The sequence below is a fragment of the Trichomycterus rosablanca genome, chromosome 22 (assembly GCF_030014385.1).
Source record: "Trichomycterus rosablanca isolate fTriRos1 chromosome 22, fTriRos1.hap1, whole genome shotgun sequence".
Lineage (NCBI taxonomy): Eukaryota > Metazoa > Chordata > Actinopteri > Siluriformes > Trichomycteridae > Trichomycterus > Trichomycterus rosablanca.
The window spans coordinates 18,111,235-18,135,784 of NC_086009.1; the positions used below are offsets into that span (position 1 = coordinate 18,111,235).

Below are 24,550 nucleotides of genomic sequence, written 5' to 3' on the forward strand. Positions count from 1 at the left end.
TTGAATATGATTGACTTTGTCTCAGGTATTTTACAAATTAAATGACGAAAAAGCTGCTCTCCATTCTGCTATTAGCAGCTAATGATTTTTAGCTAAAAAATACACAAATGGGTTGATACAGCTGTTGAGGCTGGACAGACACAGTGCAACAATGCATACGTCATAAACTTGATCTAACCCTGTACTTAGCTGAGAGTATTCAATCATCAGTAAGACGTTACTGGGAGTGAAACTCACCAAAAACAAGACCAATACTACAATCATGAGCCTGATCGCTTTCTTTTTGTTTTCATTGCTGCTGGAATTTATAGTGGAATTCCTGAGATGACGAAACATCAGCACATACACCACCACGCACACAACACAGGGAACTACAAATCCCACAATACCCATAGTCAGAAAGTATGCAACAAAGTGTGATTGATTGTCGTAAATAAGATCATGGCAGGTGGTGATGTTGAGATGAATGATTTTAACTGTTTGGTCATACATGTATAGTGGAATACTGAGGAGCCAGAGCATAATCCATACCAACACAGATACACACCCTGCTACCTGGTTATTCAGTTTATTAGAAAGTGGGTGCACAACTGCCCAGTAGCGCTGCACACTGATGATTGCTATGAATATAGATGACAAGTACATATTACTGTAGAAAGACCCCACCAGGACCTTACACAGTGTCTCTCCAAAGATCCAGTTATTGCCGTTAAAGTGGTAGGCGATCTTCAGTGGAAGCCAAATAACAAAGAGAAGGTCAGCCAGGGCCAGGCTGGTCATTAGGATGGACGCTGGATGCCTTTTCTTGGTCCTAAACAGGAAGACCCAGATGGCCATGACATTGGTGGGAAGCCCCATGATGAAGACGATGGTGTAGATGACAGGTAAGAAGATACTGGTGAGATCACTTTCCAGCATGTCTAGTGCAGGGTTGATCCAAACACCAATCTTATCCTGTCCTCCACTGGGCCCATTAGAGGGTCTATTAAAACCTATTTAAAACATAAAAAATATTACAAAGTAAATATAAAAATAGAAATAAAATAACATATAATGTATCATTTTTACAAAAAAATAAAAAAAATAAAAGTGGTACATGTTCATGTCAGCGGTCTCAATGTGAGAACCCTATTTTCTTCAACATATCAAGCTAAATTATAAACAAAAAGGATTGGCACCCTTTTCAGGGTGTGTTGCAAGTGTGTGTGTGTGTGTGTGTAAGGTAGAATTAGAGGCTCCCGGTTTTTTTAGCAAAGCATGTAACAGCTCTGAATACTATTATACTATTATAAGTAAGAGATGTGCAATAGCAATTAATTTTAAACATAATATAAACTATACCTTATTCTATATGCCAACTATACATAATATATACAGAGAAGGATGTAATAATGGCTTATGGTATACTGTTAAAAATTTTATAAAGTATTCAGAGTGCCCTTGAGTCATTGTACAGAATAAACAATTGCAAGCAAGTTTATAAAAAGAGTTTTTTAAAGAAACTACATACCAGAAGCTTCCCAATCAGGGTTGCCATGATCTGAATAGTCTTCACTGCTTGAATTCATTATAAGTAAATTCCGTCTTAAAAATACACAGTATTACAGCAGCACTTAATAAGCAGCTGTTTCCTGCTGTGGCTGAGATCATGAGAAGGTTCCTCTGCAGATCAGAATCAGATTCATATCTAGTGCCAAATGAACTGAAAAGCTCTGAAGGGTGTGTGAGCATCAACATCATGTCTCTCTTTATTGTTTTAATAGATTTAAAATCAATTTTGTGGTAAAAGACTCTATTGATTTTCTAATAGTTTTTAATGGGTTAAACCAAATCTTGATTGTTTGCCGCACATCCATATAAATCAGTGTATGTGTTACACATCCATCAACACCGTTGATGCAGTAGAGCGTCTTCAGCCAGGCGAATCCATGACATCTCTGTGGGAACCAAAACAAACTGAGAAAGACCACACCTTAAATAACACTTTCACCAGCTTAGCACCTGCTGAGAAACCTGCTAAAAGACTTTTGGTCATGCAGTCGGTAGGTTTAGCTCTGGCTCAGTTTTTTTCTGCATTAGTTAGTCTATTACTCTATTCATTTACCATATACATGTATAATGGGTGCAAATCTAATTTTAGGGGTGCTCTTGTGGCACAGCGATCTATTGTGCCAGGCTACTATTGCTAAGATTCGGTACTGAGAGATGTAGTGATCTCTTCTACTGGCAACTTATATGTGTTATCATCAGTTTCTGGCATCATTTTATTATTTTCCTATAGACCTTGATGAGACCAGAACACTTATTTTTAATAAGATATGCAGGAGTGCAGGTTCCCATGTGGTTTATAATCTACTTGATTTTTCCAGGTTAAGAAGAACATAAAGTAATTATATGGGTTTTTATAACTAAAGACACGAGAAAATTTTATTATGATGGAACATTTATTGGTATGTGTTCATGTTTTAACAATAATCTTGCAGCAAAGTTCAATACCCACACAAAGAAATGCTTAATTAATAATGTAAGATTAAATTGCAGGTAAATAAAACAATACATGTACTAGATGTAATATATTTAATATGTTGCACATGTGAATGTTTGTATTTGACATTAAAATACACAAACAGTAATAAAATGTATGAGAACTTTTATTATTTGTAGGTTCATCTATTTTCAGACACTGCTTTTATTGAAACAAGCATGCAACCATGCAATCTTCATGGATACGCACGCACGCACGCACGCACACACACACACACACACACACACACATATATATATATATACAGTGTATCACAAAAGTGAGTACACCCCTCACATTTCTGCAGATATTTAAGTATATCTTTTCATGTGACAACACTGACAAAATGACACTTTGACACAATGAAAAGTCGTCTGTGTGCAGCTTATATAACAGTGTAAATTCATTCTTCCCTCAAAATAACTCAATATACAGCCATTAATGTCTAAACCACCGGCAACAAAAGTGAGTACACCCCTTAGTGAAAGTTCCTGAAGTGTCAATATTTTGTGTGGCCACCATTATTTCCCAGAACTGCCTTAACTCTCCTGGGCATGGAGTTTATCAGAGCTTCACAGGTTGCCACTGGAATGCTTTTCCACTCCTCCATGACGACATCACGGAGCTGGCGGATATTCGAGACTTTGCGCTCCTCCACCTTCCGCTTGAGGATGCCCCAAAGATGTTCTATTGGGTTTAGGTCTGGAGACATGCTTGGCCAGTCCATCACCTTTACCCTCAGCCTCTTCAATAAAGCAGTGGTCGTCTTAGAGGTGTGTTTGGGGTCATTATCATGCTGGAACACTGCCCTGCGACCCAGTTTCCGGAGGGAGGGGATCATGCTCTGCTTCAGTATTTCACAGTACATATTGGAGTTCATGTGTCCCTCAATGAAATGTAACTCCCCAACACCTGCTGCACTCATGCAGCCCCAGACCATGGCATTCCCACCACCATGCTTGACTGTAGGCATGACACACTTATCTTTGTACTCCTCACCTGATTGCCGCCACACATGCTTGAGACCATCTGAACCAAACAAATTAATCTTGGTCTCATCAGACCATAGGACATGGTTCCAGTAATCCATGTCCTTTGTTGACATGTCTTCAGCAAACTGTTTGCGGGCTTTCTTGTGTAGAGACTTCAGAAGAGGCTTCCTTCTGGGGTGACAGCCATGCAGACCAATTTGATGTAGTGTGCGGCGTATGGTCTGAGCACTGACAGGCTGACCCCCCACCTTTTCAATCTCTGCAGCAATGCTGACAGCACTCCTGCGCCTATCTTTCAAAGACAGCAGTTGGATGTGACGCTGAGCACGTGCACTCAGCTTCTTTGGACGACCAACGCGAGGTCTGTTCTGAGTGGACCCTGCTCTTTTAAAACGCTGGATGATCTTGGCCACTGTGCTGCAGCTCAGTTTCAGGGTGTTGGCAATCTTCTTGTAGCCTTGGCCATCTTCATGTAGCGCAACAATTCGTCTTTTAAGATCCTCAGAGAGTTCTTTGCCATGAGGTGCCATGTTGGAACTTTCAGTGACCAGTATGAGAGAGTGTGAGAGCTGTACTACTAAATTGAACACACCTGCTCCCTATGCACACCTGAGACCTAGTAACACTAACGAGTCACATGACATTTTGGAGGGAAAATGACAAGCAGTGCTCAATTTGGACATTTAGGGGTGTAGTCTCTTAGGGGTGTACTCACTTTTGTTGCCGGTGGTTTAGACATTAATGGCTGTATATTGAGTTATTTTGAGGGAAGAATAAATTTACACTGTTATATAAGCTGCACACAGACTACTTTTCATTGTGTCAAAGTGTCATTTTGTCAGTGTTGTCCCATGAAAAGATATACTTAAATATCTGCAGAAATGTGAGGGGTGTACTCACTTTTGTGATACACTGTATATATAGTACAGTAGATGGTGAAACACTTATTTGCAATCTTGTGTTCTTTTTGCACCGTCTGAACATTTTCGTTTGTCACAAAGTGATGAGCCATGTTGAAACTTTTGGTTGATCCTCTTTTTATACTTAATCATAATACCCTCACCTCACTAATGTGGAATGTTTCAATGGTGTGACCTAAATAATCTATACATTTTTCACTCTTATTTTGTCTCATGTCACAATTTTCTATGAGTGTATCAGTGTTGTTGGGTGTTTAAATACTTTTTAAACTTACTGGCCTCTTCATTAAGACCACATACCCTGGTAGCCCTTGTTGTAGGTGTCCTGTTAGATATTTTTTCAGACACAATATTTATCTTATAAACTGGCTAATGAATAAACTGGCCAATACATCAAGATCTTAATTTAATCTCAAATTACAAGCTACATTCCGTTCTGCTATTACCAGCTACTGCTTTTTGTGTCAGTTGTGGAAATCTTCATTCTCTTGGCTTTTCGTTCACTGCGACACATTAACATGTTCTTTACATGATCTCTAAACTCCTTGGAGATAAAATAATACACAAATGGGTCGATACAGCTGTTGAGGCTGGACAGGCACAGTGCAACAATGTATACGTCATAGGCATCATCTTTTAACCCTAAACTTAGCTTAGAGTAATGCACCATCAGTAAGACGTTACTGGGAGTGAAACTCACCAAAAACAAGACCAATACTACAATCATGAGCCTGATCGCTTTCTTTTTGTTTTCCTTGCTGTTTGTATCTATAGTGGAATTCCTGAGATGACGAAACATCAGCACATACGCCACCACACACACAATACAGGGAACTACAAATCCCACAATGCCCATAGTCAGAAAGTATGCAACAGGGATGTGTAATTGAGTTTCGTAAACAAGATCATGGCAGGTGGTGATGTTGAGATTAATGATTGGAATTGTCTGGTCATACAGGTATAGGGGTATACTGAGGAGCCAGACCATAACCCATACCAACACAGATACACACCCTGCTACCCGGCTGTTCAGTTTATTAGAAAGTGGGTGCACAACTGCCCAGTAGCGGTGCACACTGATGATTGCTATAAATATAGTGGACGAGTACATATTACTGTAGAAAGAACCCACCAGGACCTTACACAGTGTCTCTCCAAAGATCCAGTTATTGCCATTAAAGTGGTAGGCGATCTTCAGTGGGAGCCAAATAACGAAGAGAAGGTCAGCCAGGGCCAGGCTGGCCATTAGGATGGACGCTGGATGCTTTTTCTTGGTCCTAAACAGGAAGACCCAGATGGCCATGACATTGGTGGGAAGTCCCACGATAATGACGATGATGTAGATGACAGGTAAGACGACATTGGTGAGATCACTTTCCATAAATTCCTTGCCAGCTGCACTTATAACACCCTGTTCAATCTTTTCAATCTTGTCACTTGTGTTCAACCCCCAGGTTTCTGCTTGAAGGACACTATCAGGTTTCAAATAATCATCTATTTGGAAAAATGAGAATAAGGTTAAATATATATAGAAGATTAAATTAATAAAGAAGTACAATTAAAATGACAGTTAATGGATACTGCAGAAGGAAAAATGCATCAACCTAAAAAGAGAAATTGGAAATTTAAAGACAGGGGCAGTCCAGGTCCTTTCTGTGTGGAGTTTGCATGTTCTCCCTGTGTCTGCATGGGTTTCCTCTGGGAGCTCCAGTTTCCTCCCACAGTCCAAAAGACATGCAAGTGAGTTGAATTGGAGATATAAAATGATCCATGACTGTGTATTAAATTTGTGAACTGATTCAAATCCCCAGCAGTGCAAATTGGCTGGTCTGGTATCCACATACAGACATGACTGGGTTTATCTAATAAAGGTGTGTAGCGTGTGTTACTGCTTTGCACCCCATGATTCCAGGGAAGTCTGACATATGGCGGCTCTGACCTAAATAAAGCGGTAGTAAAACTTGAAAATTAAATAAATAAACTGAAATGCAACAAATGTGTTCTCGTTTAAAGCAGTTGAAAGCAGAGTTATTAAGGTAAATACATAAGAATTTTACAAGAAATGTTATGACATTCTCTGGAAAAAGTGTATTTAGCCCCCCCACACAGTGAGGCTAATTTGTAAAAATGCAAAAATGTATTTAAAAAATGGAAAGATAAAGATAATTTTGAGATCACCAATTAAACATTTACACAAATAAATGGCACCTCAATGCCAACAAAGATTTGACAAAATTACAGTGGACCCACCACAATATTCGAACATGTAAAAATCATTTACTTATTGTATTTGAATAAACATACTTATTGTATATTTTTAAACATATTTTATTGTATACTTAATATCCCCAAAGTTCACAAAACACTACACTGAACACATACTAACCGGTATGTGTATAAATAACCTGTCAAGCAAGTAAATGTAATGAAGTTGATAAAAAAAGATACTCACATGGATCATGCTGTATTTCATAATAGCTCACCACGCTAAAATTCATTGTATTTTAAATATCAAGAATAAAGTTGACAGATGCCCAAAAGTGTGCCACTGCAGACCAAAGCCAGCGTTAGATGGTTCACATCTTCTTATCTGTGATGCTGGTCTTCTGACTAATGTACTAAACAAATGTGAAGGGTTGAGTAAACACCATTAGCATGGCTCTTTATTTGTTCAAATGCTTTTACTTCAATTATCTGTGTAACCAATGCTATATTATAGTCTAATGGCGTTACTGTTTTTAATGGGTTCAATTAAGTCACACACCCTCACTGTAAGAGCCTGACAGCGTAATTGACCAGCTAAAAAACAATTTCCTTTATTTAATTGATATATTACTGTTTAGCAGTCGATGTGGCTGAAACACAAATTAAAAAAATAGAAGGGGTGTCCCAATACTTTTGTCTCTAGTGTATCTTTTAACGCTTAAGGTTTTTGTCAAACTCCACCACTAGGTAGAACGTTACTCAGATACGACCTACGTTTAGAGAAATGTTTATTTTTTTTCTTTAATAACCAGGTTAAGAAATGATGTATGAACTTTATTTATTTAAACTTATTAAAATTGTAAAGAATTGTGAAATGTTTGATGCCATCTGTGTCTAACTGATTTATTCTGTAGTGACATCTAGTGGCTGTGACTGGATTTACCATCATAATTAATTACAAACAAACGACCCAGCAAACACACGATCTTTATAAAACGTTTTATTTAAGTTATTAAGAAATGGCACCAACAGCACAGAACATCCTCTGATTTACATAAATATGAACGTGAAGAGAAGCAGTTAAAATGTTGCTGCTTCAACATTGCTTACACCTGTGTGGAACATACTGGAGATTTTATAAATAACCACCTAAAATAACGAAAGTTGGCTGCTGTTCTTAGGAGTTTTGGATTTTGGGTGAGTAAAAAGCTCTAAAATCTCCTGAAACTTAAACGTAAGGATTTAAAGCTGCTAATGCTGTTAAATAACTCTGGACTTGAGTTAGGAATATAGGCTAAGATAACATCAGTGTTGTAGTGACAGTGATGGGACGATTAGGACGATTAATGGTGGGTAGTAAGATGCCACATTTTCTATTACCTTATTTAACTTTCGTGTTTTTTTGTCTATAAAATGTACTTGTTATTATAGTTTTAGCCTAATTATTGGCTCTTATTACTGAGAAATGATAGAACGTGGCAGGTCACCAAAGTACTATAAAATATTGAGGCTTTTACAATGTTGTGCTAAAGAAGCTGACTGGAACCTTGTAAACAGTTTTTACAGTTTCAGAAAAACATCTTTCTTATGTTTCTTTGCTGTATGTAAAAATAGCAGTTGTAGCCACGTTGTGTGTGTAGTTGTGTTTCAAAGCTTATGTTTATCCTGATGAGCTAAAACATTAGGACCACTAGTCACACAACTCAACCCTCCAGTCCAGTTCTGATGCCTGTGTGCCAACTGTAGGCTTTTTCGATGGTGGACAGGAGTTATCATGGGCACTTTGACTGGCCTGCAAATAGCCAGCTTTATACAGAAAAGGTTTGATGCACTGTGTGTTGTGACAAATTCACCTCATCACCAGTATTAAACTTATTTGCAGTTTGAGCCACTGTGTCTGTTCTGTGGTTTTGTACCAGACAACGTAGTCTTTATGTCCTCTGATATCAAAAAGTCTTGGCTGCCCAACATCCTGTCAGCTGTTTGTGGCTTGTCCCTCCTTGGACCACTCTTGATGAGTACTCAAAACAACTACCCTTTGCTGATTAACTTAATATGAATGATACCAGCATATTTATCAGATGTATTTGTAAACTTATTGTATATCTTGTATGTCTTAATGGTGCAGAGTGAGTGCGGCAGAGTGTCGTGGGTTGTTAAGAACTGGGTTTGATCTTTATTTCTGGTCACACCATGGCATGTTCTTCCCATCTCCCATTGGACGTTGTGTAGAATATGAAAAAAATCCACAATGAACCTTTATGATTTAACTTTGTTTAATGTTTGACAATGAACGTAAGCATGAAGCAAAGTTCCACATCCACATTTATACAGAAGATTAATCAATGTTGCAGGATTTCATATTTTATTCACTGCTTGTAAGGGAGAACATTCTATTAGATGTAATACATTCAGTATGTTACATAACAGTATGTTGTTATAATTTGTAATATGACATTAAAGGTTACGTGTATACAAACAGTAGTAAATAGAAGAGCAAACAGAGGAACTCGAATACATTTCTACCCTGCTAGAGCTGCCCAGCCGGACTATAAATAATGTTTGTTTGGGACAGACCACTTAGTTCCAGTGCAGAGATACTAAGGCTAACGATTATAGTAAAGTAGCGAGGTCCATCATTGTGATGATTAATGACTGCTCACAACCCCAATGTAGAAATCTTCATTCTTTTGGCTGTTCGTTCACTGCGACACATTAACATGTTCTTCACATGATCTCTAAACTCCTCTGAGATAAAATAATACACAAATGGGTCGATACAGCTGTTGAGGCTGGACAGGCACAGTGCAACAATGTATAAGCCATAGGCGTCATCTTTTAGCCCTGCACTTAGCTTAGAGTAATGCACCATCAGTAAGACGTTACTGGGAGTGAAACTCACCAAAAACAAGACCAATACTACAATCATGAGCCTGATCGCTTTCTTTTTGTTTTCTTTGCTGCTCAAATCTATAGGGGAATTTCTGAGATGGCAAAACGTCAGCACATTCGCCACCACACACACAATACAGGGAACTACAAATCCCACAATACCCATAGTCAGAAAGTATGTAGCAGTGAAGCGTGTTTCACTGAAGCGAGAAACATCATGACAGGTGGTGATGTTGAGATTACTGATTTTAACTGTCTGGTCATACAGGTATAGGGGTATACTGAGGAGCCAGACCATAACCCATAGCAACACAGATACACACCCTGCTACCTGGTTATTCAGTTTATTAGAAAGTGGGTGCACAACTGCCCAGTAGCGCTGCACACTGATGATTGCTATGAATAAAGTGGACGAGTACATATTACTGTAGAAAGAACCTACCAGGACCTTACACAGTGTCTCTCCAAAGATCCAGTTATTGCTGTTAAAGTGGTAGGCGATCTTCAGTGGAAGCCAAATAACAAAGAGAAGGTCAGCCAGTGCCAGGCTGGGCCATTAGGATGGACGCTGGATGCTTTTTTTTGGTCCTAAACAGGAAGACCCAGATGGCCATGACATTGGTGGGAAGCCCCATGATAAAGACGATGGTGTAGATGACAGGTAAGAAGATTCTGGTGAGATCACTTTCCATCATGTTCTCGGCAGTTACACTTAACAAAGCACCCTGTTCAGTCGTCACATTTGAGAACTCAAAAGATGTTTGATGTACTATTTGAAAAAATAAAGAATAATGTAAAATATATAAAGGGGATAAAATGAATAGAGAAGTTATACAAAATAGAAGTTTATGGAAACGGCAGAAGGAAAATTCACAATTTAACAATTCACAACATAAAATCTGAAAAATTTCAGCTTTCAGAATTTTTGGAAAACTAAAGACAGTAAGATAAACGTCATGTGAATGTCATTGGTTAATTAGCTCAGAGTTATATTGACTTTTTTTCGAGCAACACACATTTTGTTGGGTCAAACAGCTCTAATTAAAGATACCGATATTGTTGTGACATTTTACCTATTTTACTGAGAATGCCAAATATTCTGAAACTGACAATAATGAAGAGTGAAACAGAACACAATAGACCCACCACTATATTTAAAAAACACTTTTAAAATAATGTAGATAGTTTTTAAAGTGAACAGTTATAAATAGTGGTCATTTCAACCACAAAGTTTAAAAAACTCTAAACTGACACTGACTGACTGGTCTGTGTATAAATAACATTTCAAGTAAGTTGGTGTAATGAAGTCGATAAAAAAAAAACTACTTACCAAGTGTATAAAGCTCTCCAACCCAGTTGTGCAGTATGGTTATATTCATTGTATCTGAAGCTTAAATAAATTTTGACAATAACCCCAACAGTATAAGTGTCGCAGTGAATATTCAACTGTTTACTGATGGCACAGATTCCCAGAAGTGTGCGACTCCAGACCAAAGCCAGCTTTAGACGGTTCAGGTCTGACGCCTCTCTATGACCAAACAGAATGAACAAATCTGATGGGGTGAGTAAACATCATTTGCATGGCTGTTTATTAGTTTAAACAAATGTAAATCTATTTACTGTGTAACCAATGCTAATTCTAATGGTGTAACTCTTTCTAATGGATTATATTAGGTCACACACCCTCATTATAAGAGTGTGTGTGTGTGTGTGTGTGTGTGTGTGTGTGTGTGTGTGTGTGTGTGTGTGTGTGTGTGTGTGTGTGTGTGTGTGTGTGTGTGTGTGTGTGTGTGTGTGTGTGTGTGTGTGTGTGTGTGTGTGTGTGTGTGAGTGTGTGTGTGAGTGTGTGAGTGAGTGATAGTTGAAGTGAACTGGCAAATGACTAAAGTTTTATTTGCCTTTACAGATTTAACTTTCATGTTAATTGTTAATGCGAGAAAGAGGTTATATATTTGGTGGTGTAAAGACTCTCATTTAACCCTGTGGCATGTGCTTATAATTTGAATATGATTGACTGTCTCGGGTATTTTACAAATGAAATGACGAAAAAGCTGTTCTCCATTCTGCTATTAGCAGCTACTGGTTTTTGTGTCAGTTGTGGAAATCTTCATTCTCTTGGCTGGTCGTTCACTACGACACATTAACATGTTCTTCACATGATCTCTAAACTCCTTGGAGATAAAAAAATACACAAATGGGTCGATACAGCTGTTGAGGCTGGACAGGCACAGTGCAACAATATATAAACCATATGCATCATCATTTAACCCTGCACTTAGCTGAGAGTAATGCACCATCAGTAAGACGTTACTGGGAGTGAAACTCACCAAAAACAAGACCAATACCACAATCATGAGCTTGATCGCTTTCTTTTTGTTTTCCTTGCTGTTGGCATCTATAGTGGAATTCCTGAGATGACGAAACATCAGCACATACGCCACCACACACACAATACAGGGAACTACAAATCCCACAATGCCCATAGTCAGAAAGTATGCAACAGGGAAGTGTGATTGTCTAACGTTAACAACATCATGGCAGGTGGTGATGTTGAGATCAATCATTTTAACCGTCTGGTCATACAGGTATAGTGGTATACTGAGGAGCCAGACCATAACCCATACCAACACAGATACACACCCTGCTACCCGGCTGTTCAGTTTATTAGAAAGTGGGTGCACAACTGCCCAGTAGCGGTGCACACTGATGATTGCTATGAATAAAGTGGACGAGTACATATTACTGTAGAAAGAGCCCACCAGGACCTTACACAGTGTCTCTCCAAAGATCCAGTTATTGCTGTTAAAGTGGTAGGCGATTTTCAGTGGAAGCCAAATAACAAAGAGAAGGTCAGCCAGTGCCAGGCTGGGCCATTAGGATGGACGCTGGATGCTTTTTCTTGGTCCTAAACAGGAAGACCCAGATGGCCAAGACATTGGTGGGAAGTCCCATGATAAAGACGATGATGTAGATGACAGGTAAGAAGATATTGGTGAGATCACTTTCCATCATGTCTAGTGTAGGATCGATCCAACCACCAATCTGACCCTGTTCTCCACCGAGCCCAACAGAAGGTCTATTAAAACCTATTCAAAACATAAAAGAATAATACAAAGTATATATAAAAATAGAAATAAAATATAATAATCTAACTCTTTTACTGAAAAAATATAAAAGTGGGACAAGCTCATGTCAGGAGTCTAGTTTATCAAGCTAAATTATTTACAAAAAGGGTGTGTCACCCTACAGTGTATTGGCACCCTTTTCAGGGTGTGTCGCTTCTGTGTACTCAATGTTTCTGGGATAAAACAAAAAAAACGGCATTAAATGTAAAATCTTCATGTGTTTATTGTGAGATTGAGCTAAATAACTACAAAGGATTGATTCCTTTTACCCAAAAGGTTTCCATTAATCTAGAGCAGACAAATTAACAGAAGAGTAATAAAATACATTTTAAAAACATACATATTACATAAAGTACATTGTACTAAGTCCAAATCTCATTTTAAAAGACTATATACTGTGAACTGAGAAAAAGCAGCTCTAAAAATCTCATATTTAAGTAAAACTTTTACCATTTAAGGCTAAATTTGCAAATCCAAACACAACTCAGAGCATATAAGGTTTTATCCTCAAACATTAAAAACAGGCTGTGCAGAGACTTACTGGTGTATGAATAATAAATCATTGTAAACAAGTTCATTAAAAAAAGGTTTATAAAGAAATTACATTTTTGAACCTTCCCAGTCAGGGCTGCCATTATCTGAATACTCTTCACTGCTTGAATTCATTATAAGTAAATTCCGTCTTAAAAATACACAGTATTACAGCAGCACTTAATAAGCAGCTGTTTCCTGCTGTGGCTGAGATCATGAGAAGGTTCCTCTGCAGATCAGAATCAGCTTGAAGTGTGTCATACAGATCTAATGCTGTGATTCATATCTAGTGCCAAATGAACTGAAAAGATGTGAAGGGTGTGTATGCATCATCAGCATGTCTCTCTTTATTGTTTTGAGATGGATGTGTAACACATACACTGATTTATATGGATGCACAGCAAACAATAATGATTTAATTAAACCCATTAAAAACTATTAAAAATCAATAGAGTCTTTTACCACGAAATTGATTCTAAATTTTACTGTTATCATGTTGCCATCCTGCCATTACTGTTGCTGCTAAAAAAGTTAGCTAGTACAAATGGTTGTTCTCTAAGGTAAACGTTTTGGCCTGAACCGAGAATAAAGAATGAGGAATAAATGAAGAATAATTCATTTTCTTTAATGAAGACATGAAAAGTGAAGTTGTGTCACTTATTTAGACAGAACTGGATTGTATATTATTGTGACCTTGATGAGACCAGAACACTTATTTTTAATAAGATATGCAGGAGTGCAGGTTCCCATGTGGTTTATAATCTACTTGATTTTTAGGTTTAGACGAACATAAAGTAATTATCTGGGTTTCTGTGACTAAAGACACGAGAATAATTCATTATGATGGAACATTTATTGGTATGTGTTCATGTTTTAACAACAATCTTGCAACAGTTTAATACCCACACAAAGAATGCTTAATTAATAATGTAAGATTAAATTGCATGTAATTGAAACAATACATGTACTAGATGTAATATATTTAATACGTTGCACATGTGAATGTTTGTATTTGAAATTAAAATACACAAACAGTAATAAAATGGTCCTTTCTGTGTGGAGTTTGCATGTTCTCCCTGTGCCTGCGTGGGTTTACTCCGGGGGTCCTGTTTCCCCCACAGTCCCGAACTTTTATATTTTGGTTGGAAACGATGAGGGTGGGAGGAGAAGTAATCGGTCGTGTCTGAGAGACTGGATTTAGCACCATCTGATTTAGCAACATCTGACCTTTTTGGACACTCAAAGAAGCTTTAAGGGGAAGAAGATTTTCATGTGATGATGATGTGAAAGCAGTGGGGCATCAGTGGCTACACACTCAACCAAAAACATGTTTTGATGATGGCATTAAAAAGTTGGTACAACGCTGGAAAAAAAATGCATCAGAAGACGACGATGTAGAAAAGTGATGTCATTTGTTTTTGAAATTCTTAATAAATAGAGTTTAGAAAGTGCAGAAAATTTTTGAAGAACCTTCATATATAGATATACACACACATGCATGTTTATAGAAGGCTAGGTTTTTATTCTCTTAATCTTCATTTAGCTGGCAAAGATACAAAAACAGATTTCATTTGGAAACTAATGCACTATGACAGATGTTGCCCCCTGATAATCTGACATACCCTGTTAGCACTCATTGTAGGTGTATATTTTTCATACACAATATCTATCTTGTAAACTGGCTAATTAATAAACTGGCCAATACATGGATGCTCAAGACTTTACACAAGATCTTAATTTTATCTCAAATTACAAGCTACATTCCATTCTGTTATTAGCAGCTACTGCTTTTTGTGTCAGTTGTAGAAATCTTCATTCTCTTGGCTTTTCGTTCACTGCGACACATTAATGTATTCTTCACATGATCTCTAAACTCTTTTGAGATAAAATAATACACTAATGGGTCGATACAGCTGTTGAGGCTGGACAGACACAGTGCAACAATGTATAAACCATAGCCATCATCATTTAACCCTGCACCTAGCTGAGAGTAATGCACCATCAGTAAGACGTTACTGGGAGTGAAACTCACCAAAAACAAGACCAATACTACAATCATGAGCCTGATCGCTTTCTTTTTGTTTTCCTTGCTGTTGGCATCTATAGTAGAATTCTTGAGATGGTAAAACATCAGCACATACGCCACCACACACACAATACAGGGAACTACAAATCCCACAATACCCATAGTCAGAAAGTATGCAACAGGGAAGTGTGACTGACTGAAGCGAGCAACATCATGGCAGGTGGTGATGTTGAGTTCACTAATTGGAATTGTCTGGTCATACAGGTATAGTGGTATACTGAGGAGCCAGACCATAACCCATACCAACACAGATACACACCCTGCTACCCGGTTATTCATTTTTTTTGAAAGTGGGTGCACAACTGCCCAGTAGCGCTGCACACTGATGATTGCTATGAATATAGTGGACGAGTACATATTACTGTAGAAAGAGCCCACCAGGACCTTACACAGTGTCTCTCCAAAGATCCAGTTATTGCTGTTAAAGTGGTAGGCGATCTTCAGTGGAAGCCAAATAACAAAGAGAAGGTCAGCCAGGGCCAGGCTGGCCATTAGGATGGACGCTGGACGCTTTTTCTTTGTTCTAAACAGGAAGACCCAGATGGCCATGACATTGGTGGAAAGCCCCATGATGAAGACGATGATGTAGATGACAGGTAAGAAGATATTGGTGAGATTACTTTTCATCATGTTCTTGGCGGGGACGTTTATCGTAACACTGCGTTCAATCTTCTTATCCGGGAAGTTTCCATACAAGGATAAATTAAGACCTATTCATAAAAATAAGTTAATAATGCAAAATGAATAAGAAATATATATTAATTAGAATTCTTAACAAAATGACAATTATTGCATAAAATCCCCAATTATTAAGCAAATGCAAAAGAATAAATGGTGTACAATAACGTCAGCTCAAGAATGATCAAGATTCCTAAATATGGGTAAGATATTTAGTTGTTAATTTGCTTAGATTCACAGGAAAAATATGAAAAATAAAACATCATAAATATTTGTAAATTGACAAATAAAATACAGTAATACAGTATAATTATTACAGTTTAGTGTTTATAATTCAAAACTTTAACTGCAAGTGGACACTATAGTCTAATGATTTAATAGTGGAGCAGCAGCAGAAGAATGCTTATTCACAAAAACATCTAATCCCCATTGTTAAGTATTGGTGGAGGAACCACCTCTGAGATGAATTTCAACGTCTTTAAAATTTTTTTTTTAGTGGAAATCAATTTCGGTCTTAAGTTGTCTGGTGAGGTAATTCAGAGAATCCACAAAATAGGATCTAAGAGCCTAAAGGATCTGGATACATTTGTACTGAGATCTCTCAAATTTTCCTGTTCTGTATTTTATCATTATAGGAGAAGACTCAGTGCTGGTATATTAGCAAGAGAAGGTTGTACAAATTACTAAATGCAGGGGTGCCAATAATTGTAATAAATGTTTTTTTTTTTTTTTTAGTTGATCATTTCTAGGAATAAATGTATTTCAGTGGTGGCACAGCTGGTAGAGCGGATGTTGCACTTCACGATGGTTCTTGGGGTCCCAAGTATAGTCCTTGTTTCCAGTTTGTAAGATGTTTTGCATGTTCTTCACACATACACAGTTGTTTTCTGGGGGTACTAGCATTTTTTTCCAGCTTGCAAAAACATGCATATAATTGACCTAAAGTTGTAAGTTAATAGGTCAATATCTGAGAAATTGTGCTAGTGAACAAGTGAATGTGTGTGTGTGTGCCACCCTGCAAGTTAGTGAAAATAAATAAATGAATACAATTAATTTAATTAAAAAGTATATTAAGCTGAATAAGTAAAATTTTTGGTGGCCCTTTGAATCTTTACAACATATGTTCATAATTCTGAAGCTGCCTAAATACCAGAAAAATCTAAACTTATTTAGTAATGGCGTGTACAGTAATGATTTTGAACATGGTTATATTTAAATCTTGTTTTTAAAGTCTTTCTGAAATTTTAGTTTGGAATAAAAAGAAGAAAAAAGGGCCATAATGTCTATTTAAGTAAAACTTGATTAATTTAGGGCTAAATTTGCTTAACAAAACAAATCAGATGTCATATGAAATTTTATCTTCAAACATTAAAAGCAGGTTGCGCACTGACTAACTGGTGTGTAAAAAATAAACATTTAAAAACAAGTACATTTTAAGAGGTTTATAAAGAAATGACATACCTGTAAAGTCCCACAAACTAACACCACTGTAGGAATACAGGACTGCCTCTTCACCGCTCATTATAAAATAGAAAGTCTTTAAGCCTTAAAAAATACACTTAACTGTATTAAAGTTAAACTGAATAAGCAGATGTTTCCTGTTGTGGCTTTGATAGTATAAAGTGTTCCTCTGCAGATCAGAATCAGCTTCAAATGTGTCTTACAACTCTGTGATGCACATCCAACACCAAATGAACTTAACAATCTGAAGGTTCTGGTAAAAGATTTAAAATCAATTTTTTGTGGTTGATAATTCCATTGCTAATGGCGTTTTAATGGGTTTACTTGAGTCACAACCTATTGACTGTTGCACATCCATATGAATCAGTGTATGTGTTACACATCCATCCAAACTCCACAGTTGATGCTGTAGAGCTTCTTCAGCAAGTTGAATGTATGGCATCTTGGTGGCAAACCGAAAAAACTGAGCACCACCTCAGCACCTGCTAAGAAACATGTTACAGACCTTTAGTGATGCAGGGTAGGTTTAGCTCTGGCTAATTTTCACAGTGTTACGTATGGTAGATGGTGACAGTGTCAAACTTTATTTATTTAACATCAATTATTTTGAAAAAAAATGATTAATTAAGAAATAGGTCTTAGTGGTGATTCATAACCCATCTTTGCTTTCAAGGACTCAAGTTTTTCCTCCTTTTAATCATGAAATCCTAAACTGTTATCAATTTACTTGCTAACTTTGAAATGTCCAAAACATTTTAAATATTTAATATAAATAATACAAAGTTATGTGTTGAATTATAACAGATTTTACTTTTTTGTGTTGTTTCACTGCAAACAAAAATAATATATGTTTTTTTTTTAACTAAAGACACGAGAATATTTCATTATGATGTAACATTTATTCTTAAGTACTCATGTTTTTAACAATGAAGTTCAACACCCACATCTATACAAATAGAGCTTAAGAAATGATGCAAGATTACATTGCATGTAAATGGTAAAATGTATCCAATATGTTGCACATGCTGATGTTTGTAATAATTGACAATATTTTAAACGGTAAACATAACACTTATTATTAGTGGGTTCAGCTATTTACAGCCACACTTCTATTAAAACCAAACATACAGCCATGCAATGTACATAGATACACACTTGCAGTGGGTCATTTTAAAGAGCTTAGTTGAATTTCTACCCTGCTAGTGCTGCCCAGGTCCACAGTAAATAAAGGTTTGGTGATGGTTACATTTCTGAGTTTTAAACGCTACCTGCTATTTTTAGTGAGTGTGTTTTTTAATTTTAAAAGCTGCTCTCCATTCTGTTATTAGCAGCTACTGGTTTTTGTGTCAGTTGTGGAAATCTTCATTCTCTTGGCTGTTCGTTCACTGCGACACATTAACATGTTCTTTACATGATCTCTAAACTCCTTGGAGATAAAATAATACACAAATGGGTCGATACAGCTGTTGAGGCTGGACAGACACAGTGCAACAATGTATAAGCCATAGCCATCATCTTTTAACCCTGCACTTAGCTTAGAGCAATGCACCATCAGTAAGACGTTACTGGGAGTGAAACTCACCAAAAACAAGACCAATACTACAATCATGAGCCTGATCGCTTTCTTTTTGTTTTCATTGCTGCTGGAATCTATAGTGGAATTCCTGAGATGACGAAACATCAGCACATACACCACCACACACACAATACAGGGAACTACAAATCCCACAATACCCATAGTCAGAAAGTATGCAACAGGGAAGTGTGATTGACTGGAGCGAGAAACATCATGGCAGGTGGTGATGTTGAGGTCACTGATTGTAACTGTCTGGTCATACATGTATAGTGGTATACTGAGGAGCCAGAGCATAATCCATACCAACACAGATACACACCCTGCTACCCGGCTGTTCAGTTTATTAGAAAGTGGGTGCACAACTGCCCAGTAGCGGTGCACACTGATGATTGCTATGAATATAGTGGACGAGTACATATTACTGTAGAAAGAGCCCACCAGGACCTTACACAGTGTCTCTCCAAAGATCCAGTTATTGCCATTAAAGTGGTAGGCGATCTTCAGTGGAAGCCAAATAACAAAGAGAAAGTCAGCCAGGGCCAGGCTGGCCATTAGGATGGATGCTGGATGCTTTTTCTTGGTCCTAAACAGGAAGACCCAGATGGCCATGACATTGGTGGGAAGCCCCATGATAAAGACGATGATGTAGATGACAGGTAAGAAGACATCGGTGAGATCACTTTTCATCATGTTCATGGCGGGGGCATTTATGATAACATACGATTTAGTCTGCCCAGTCGGGACATTTTTCACAAGACTCTGCTGAATCTGGACATTGCCCAAATGATGGAATTTATGAGCCGTGTATCCAGCTTGTAGGAGGTGAGAACCTATTTGAGAACATTACATATAAAACATTAGTTACTGCAAGATTAACAAAAATTGCAAATCATTAATTAAACGTATGCATGGTGTAGAACAATGTCAGCTCAAAAAAACCCCAAAACAAACATATATATATATATATATATATATATATATATATATATATATATATATATATATATAATGTATATGTATTTAAAGATGAGTATGGTAAATGTCATCAAAAACGTGCTGAAAAGACATCCTAAATTGTTGTGAATTTATTTTAAAAACATAAAAAAGAGATATTTAAAAAATCATATTACACTTCAGTCCATTTATGTTTTAAATATTACTGTTGTGTACTTAATATTTTTGGGCGGTACCGCTCAGTTAGTAAAAATAAATAAAATAAATGAATATTTTTACTTTAATTAAAGGTTAGATTTCTTACATGTATTTAGTGTGGGATTATGTTAAATAATGACTTAAAAAAAAAAAAAAATACCCATCTTTATTTGGCTGTGCATCGACTAAATGGTATGTAAATAATAAAACCAACATAAGCAAGTCTATTGAAGAGGTTTATATAAAATAAACTATATACCTGAACCCTCTGGATAATCTTCACCTGAGTAGGCAGGTGGTCCATAATTTCCTGTACTTGTGTTCATGATGAAGTTCAAAGCCATTCTCTAAGTCTTAAAAATATACTTAAAAGTTTTAAAGTTACACTGTTGTTTCTTGCTGTTGCTGAGATCGTGAGAAGGTTCCTCTGCAGATCAGAATCAGCTTCAAAAATGTTATAAAGCTCCAACTCTGTGATGCACATCCAACACCAAATGAACTGAAAAGATCTGAAGGGGTGCGTAGATATCATGAGCACGGCTCTCAGATTTTTGTGGTAAATGATTTTATTGCTAATGGAGTTTTAATGGGTTTGATTAAGATGTCTTTTTATTGACATTCCTGCTTGTTTTAGTACGCAATGCCAAACACCATTACTTTATGTATACAATAAAGTACATAAAGCTTTTCAGCTTTTCAATGGGCGCAAGGCACAGAGTAACACCCTGGACGAGGAGCCAAAGGTACATCAAGACCCTTTAAAAGATGGATATTAAAGTCTGATTTTTAGAAAATCATACTTAAAACTGAAATATGAACTTCAATAAGACAAACCATTACAATTATAATAGTTTTGTATGAAACAACCTGTTTTTCTAACAAAGAAACAAATGCTAAGAAACAAATGCGCCCAGGAAATGGTTTATATGGATGTGCAAACAAACAATGAAATGGGTGGTGTAACCTCACTGAAGCCATTAGAAGCTGTAAGAACCTTAGTAATTCAATAATTTACCACAGCAAACTGATTTAAAATCTCTCATAAGAATAAACTGGAGAGCAGTTTGCATCCACTTAAGAGCCACACACCGCTTTAGATTTACTCAGACTAACTGCTGATAATCTGGCATCATAGTTGGAAGTGTACCACTCATTTGGAACTGGATCCAGTCTGCAGACGTAACCTCAGGATCTCAGATGCTGCCGGAGAAAGTTGGTTATGTAACGTGACACTGATACTCTAATAGAATAGAATAGAATAGAATAGAACAGAACAGAACAGAACAGAACAGAATAGAATAGAATAGAATAGAACAGAACAGAATAGCATGCCTTTGTTTGTCATATATGCGTACACAGTACAGTACAACCTGTATAATGCAATAAAACATGAATTTTTGATTTGTAAATTCTCTTCAATCTTTGTTTAACTGACAAATAAAGAAAAGATGTCCAGTGTTTTCACTGACCACGTTGATGCTAATAAAAGCAGAAGGCAGCGTCTAAACTGTCATTGAAATAACAGCTAAGTGGAAGTGTGGATGACACAAGAAGATGTAAAGGCTTATTGCTTTTATAAAACGGCGGCAATGTTTAATTCATAAATGTATTTATTGTGGCTTATTGCTTTTATAAAACGGCGGCAATGTTTAATTCATAAATGTATTTATTGTGTATAAACTTACAATAAAGCGTTCTTCCGCGACGCAAAATAGTTCGATTAACAGTGTTGCTAGGCAACATGAGGGCGAAAATAACATTAACTTTTCTATTCAGTGGCGTATTAATATGGAATGATGTGAGGTGGTCATAGGTGTGAGTTTATCGGGGATTTTACAACGGCTTCGAACGCGGCTCAGCCAATCAGATTTTAGGACCGGAACTATCCGTTTTATAATTACATTTTGTATTTATTATATTTTATGTTGACCGCCGTTTTATAAAAGCAATAAGCCACTCGAGACCGTACGTTACTGTTACGATTTTAGCACGGGGATGACGTTTTTGGCACGACGCGAAGCGGAGTAACGTACGGCCTCTCGTGGCTTATTGCTTTAATTAATTTAATGGACGGCTCCACATGGAAATCAAACTCAGGACCTTCTTGCTTTGGGGCGACGGTGTTACCCACCAAGCCAACTTCTTTTATTTTCAAAAATCAACAAAATAATAAAACAATTTAATTGGGTGGTTTTTAAAATTTTATAAAACATGCAATTGTCTGCAAAATGTAGACACTCCTGGCCAAAGCACTTAATAGTTCATTTATCATATTTTCAGATTTTTAAAGTGAGAATATTTAGTTTTTATTATAAGTGTGTATTTGTGCATTATGTTTTTAAATTATGACAACACGATGCATTGCAATAATACTAGGATTTCATGTGGCACCATGACAATGTGTATGGGGTTTAAATATTTGACATATGCATCAATAATGCTCTGTTTTAGAATCAGGGAAATACTTTTTTGTTTAACAAGACAGACGTGCAGTCCACAGATCGGTAGCTATTGTGGTGCTTCATTGTGTGAAATGCAAAAACTCCTAAAAAGACCTAAAAACAAAGATGAAATCCGGACACATTTTTAGATCCCCAAAAGAGAACACGTCCGGGGAAAAGAGGACGTGGTCACCCGTAATAATTCTAGTAATTATAATAACTAGTAGTAACAGCAGCAGCCGAAAAACAGGGTTTTTCTAAAAGATTGTTTGTACCTAGCACTACCCACCAGTAGGGGTCAGTGTGTATCTAAAATACCTTAATCAGGAGCCGCATCTTGCATATTGCACTGTATGTTAATATATCAGAGACAGCCTGATTTGAGAGATTTGATCTTGTAGGTCTTGTAGGACGAGGTGATAGAACTCGATGATCAAACAAGAAAAAGATGACATGCTAATTTACCTCTTGACTTAGGGTGACCATATTTTGGGTTTCAAGGAAAAGGACACTTGGCTCTGGGGGGTGGTGTTGGATTGGCAAAGTAATTTCATGTAGCTGGTGGCACCATGGCAATGTGTATGGGGTAGGGGTTGAAATGCATCAATAACCATGCAACTATGTTAATAAACTTATAATAATAATAATAATAATAATAATAATAATAACTAGCTACTTTTTATCAAGACAACTAACAAATGCATTTATTTTCATATAATCTTATTAATAACCTCTATTTTAGACTTTCCAAGGATCCTGACTGAGACACAAACACTGAATTTCTGTAATTCATCTGTGAATTTTTATTTATTTCGAGAAGGTGAGACCTAAACAGAAAGATGAAAACAATGCAAAAACACTACAAAAGACATTTTTGGAGACAGATCGGACTCATTTTTAAAGTCCAAAACAGAGGACATGTCTGGGAAAAAGAGGACGTATGGTCACTCTACCTGACATGCTAGTTAAAACATGCTAATGCACATTCAATAGCGTAACTGAATATTAAGTCCTGTTCACCTTGCATCGCCACTCACAGAACAGATTGGTACCCGGTAGGATGTAACTCCATGTCGTTCTGTCTCTGTCCACTCAGCACCACCTGCTCTTTCTTTTCCTCTTCCTGTCCATTTCACCCGTCGTTGCTTAAATGTATTGTCATCACTGGAACTCAAAACTCATGTGCAGATGGGTTATGCAACAGTACAGTGACTCAAGGCACATGACATCACATTTAAATAAAGATTTTAGAATGAACTTTAGGTCAAATGCCAAAGTAAAAAAAATGACCATCCAAATCATTCAAATTGTTACAAGCCAGGGTCTGTCATGCTATGGGGAAGCATATGCACTCATTTGTAAGAGCATCAGTAATGCTCAAATATAATTTTGACCAACAATTTTGACATTTTCTCTGCCCATGTTAAGAAAGCTTAAATTTTGACTCATCATTCCTTATAACTCCAACTCAAAAGTCTTAGGGAATCATGAAGTTTTTTTTAAGCAAATGTGACCTTTATGTTCCTCGATTAGCCATGTTTTTTCTGGATGCCATGTGATAAAGTCAAACTGGTCAAATAGCATAATTGGTAAAATTTTCAGAAAATCTGAAACAAATAAACTAAAAAATAATTATAGATTTAATGAATGTTTCTTACAGTTGCACAAATAATAAAGATCCAAATGCTGCATGACATATGAAAAGGAATAGGTGTATTAGATGTCCAAATACTTTTGGCCTCATAATATATATTGGGTATATTGTAAATATACTGTATATATTTTTCTTTATTTAAAAGAAAATCTAAATAGATGCTCATGGTCAATCGTCAGTGTGTCACTCTTTTTAGCAGTTGACAAAATAATTACCAGCAACTAACAAATTACTTACAACAACTAATAAATTACTAACAGCTAACAAATTACTAACAAACAACAAGCTCTCTCGTGTTATGTAATATGAAACA

At 36.8% G+C, this 24,550-nt stretch overlaps 4 protein-coding genes and 2 pseudogenes across 4 annotated transcripts; all 6 read right to left on the reverse strand.

The window, feature by feature from the left end:
* Positions 1-78: 78 nt before the first annotated feature.
* On the reverse strand, positions 79-1,568 carry LOC134300342 (proteinase-activated receptor 2-like). Its single transcript, XM_062985063.1, has 2 exons — positions 1,511-1,568; positions 79-992 (listed from the first exon to the last, which is right to left on the reverse strand). The coding sequence occupies exons 1-2, from the start codon at positions 1,566-1,568 to the stop codon at positions 79-81; spliced, it is 972 nt and encodes a 323-aa protein (XP_062841133.1).
* Positions 1,569-4,878: 3,310 nt separating this feature from the next.
* On the reverse strand, positions 4,879-8,612 carry LOC134300343 (proteinase-activated receptor 2-like). The gene is made up of 2 exons (XM_062985064.1): positions 8,558-8,612; positions 4,879-5,930 (listed from the first exon to the last, which is right to left on the reverse strand). The coding sequence occupies exons 1-2, from the start codon at positions 8,610-8,612 to the stop codon at positions 4,879-4,881; spliced, it is 1,107 nt and encodes a 368-aa protein (XP_062841134.1).
* Positions 8,613-9,098: 486 nt separating this feature from the next.
* LOC134300344 (proteinase-activated receptor 2-like) lies at positions 9,099-10,912 on the reverse strand (annotated as a pseudogene).
* A 614-nt stretch (positions 10,913-11,526) lies between these two features.
* On the reverse strand, positions 11,527-13,324 carry LOC134300345 (proteinase-activated receptor 2-like; annotated as a pseudogene).
* A 1,639-nt stretch (positions 13,325-14,963) lies between these two features.
* LOC134300346 (proteinase-activated receptor 2-like) lies at positions 14,964-17,475 on the reverse strand. Its single transcript, XM_062985065.1, has 2 exons — positions 17,415-17,475; positions 14,964-15,985 (listed from the first exon to the last, which is right to left on the reverse strand). The coding sequence occupies exons 1-2, from the start codon at positions 17,473-17,475 to the stop codon at positions 14,964-14,966; spliced, it is 1,083 nt and encodes a 360-aa protein (XP_062841135.1).
* A 955-nt stretch (positions 17,476-18,430) lies between these two features.
* Positions 18,431-19,745, reverse strand: LOC134300043 (proteinase-activated receptor 2-like). The gene has a single exon (XM_062984670.1). The coding sequence runs from the start codon at positions 19,684-19,686 to the stop codon at positions 18,739-18,741; it is 948 nt and encodes a 315-aa protein (XP_062840740.1). The 5' UTR covers positions 19,687-19,745; the 3' UTR covers positions 18,431-18,738.
* Between the last annotated feature and the right edge of the window lie 4,805 nt (positions 19,746-24,550).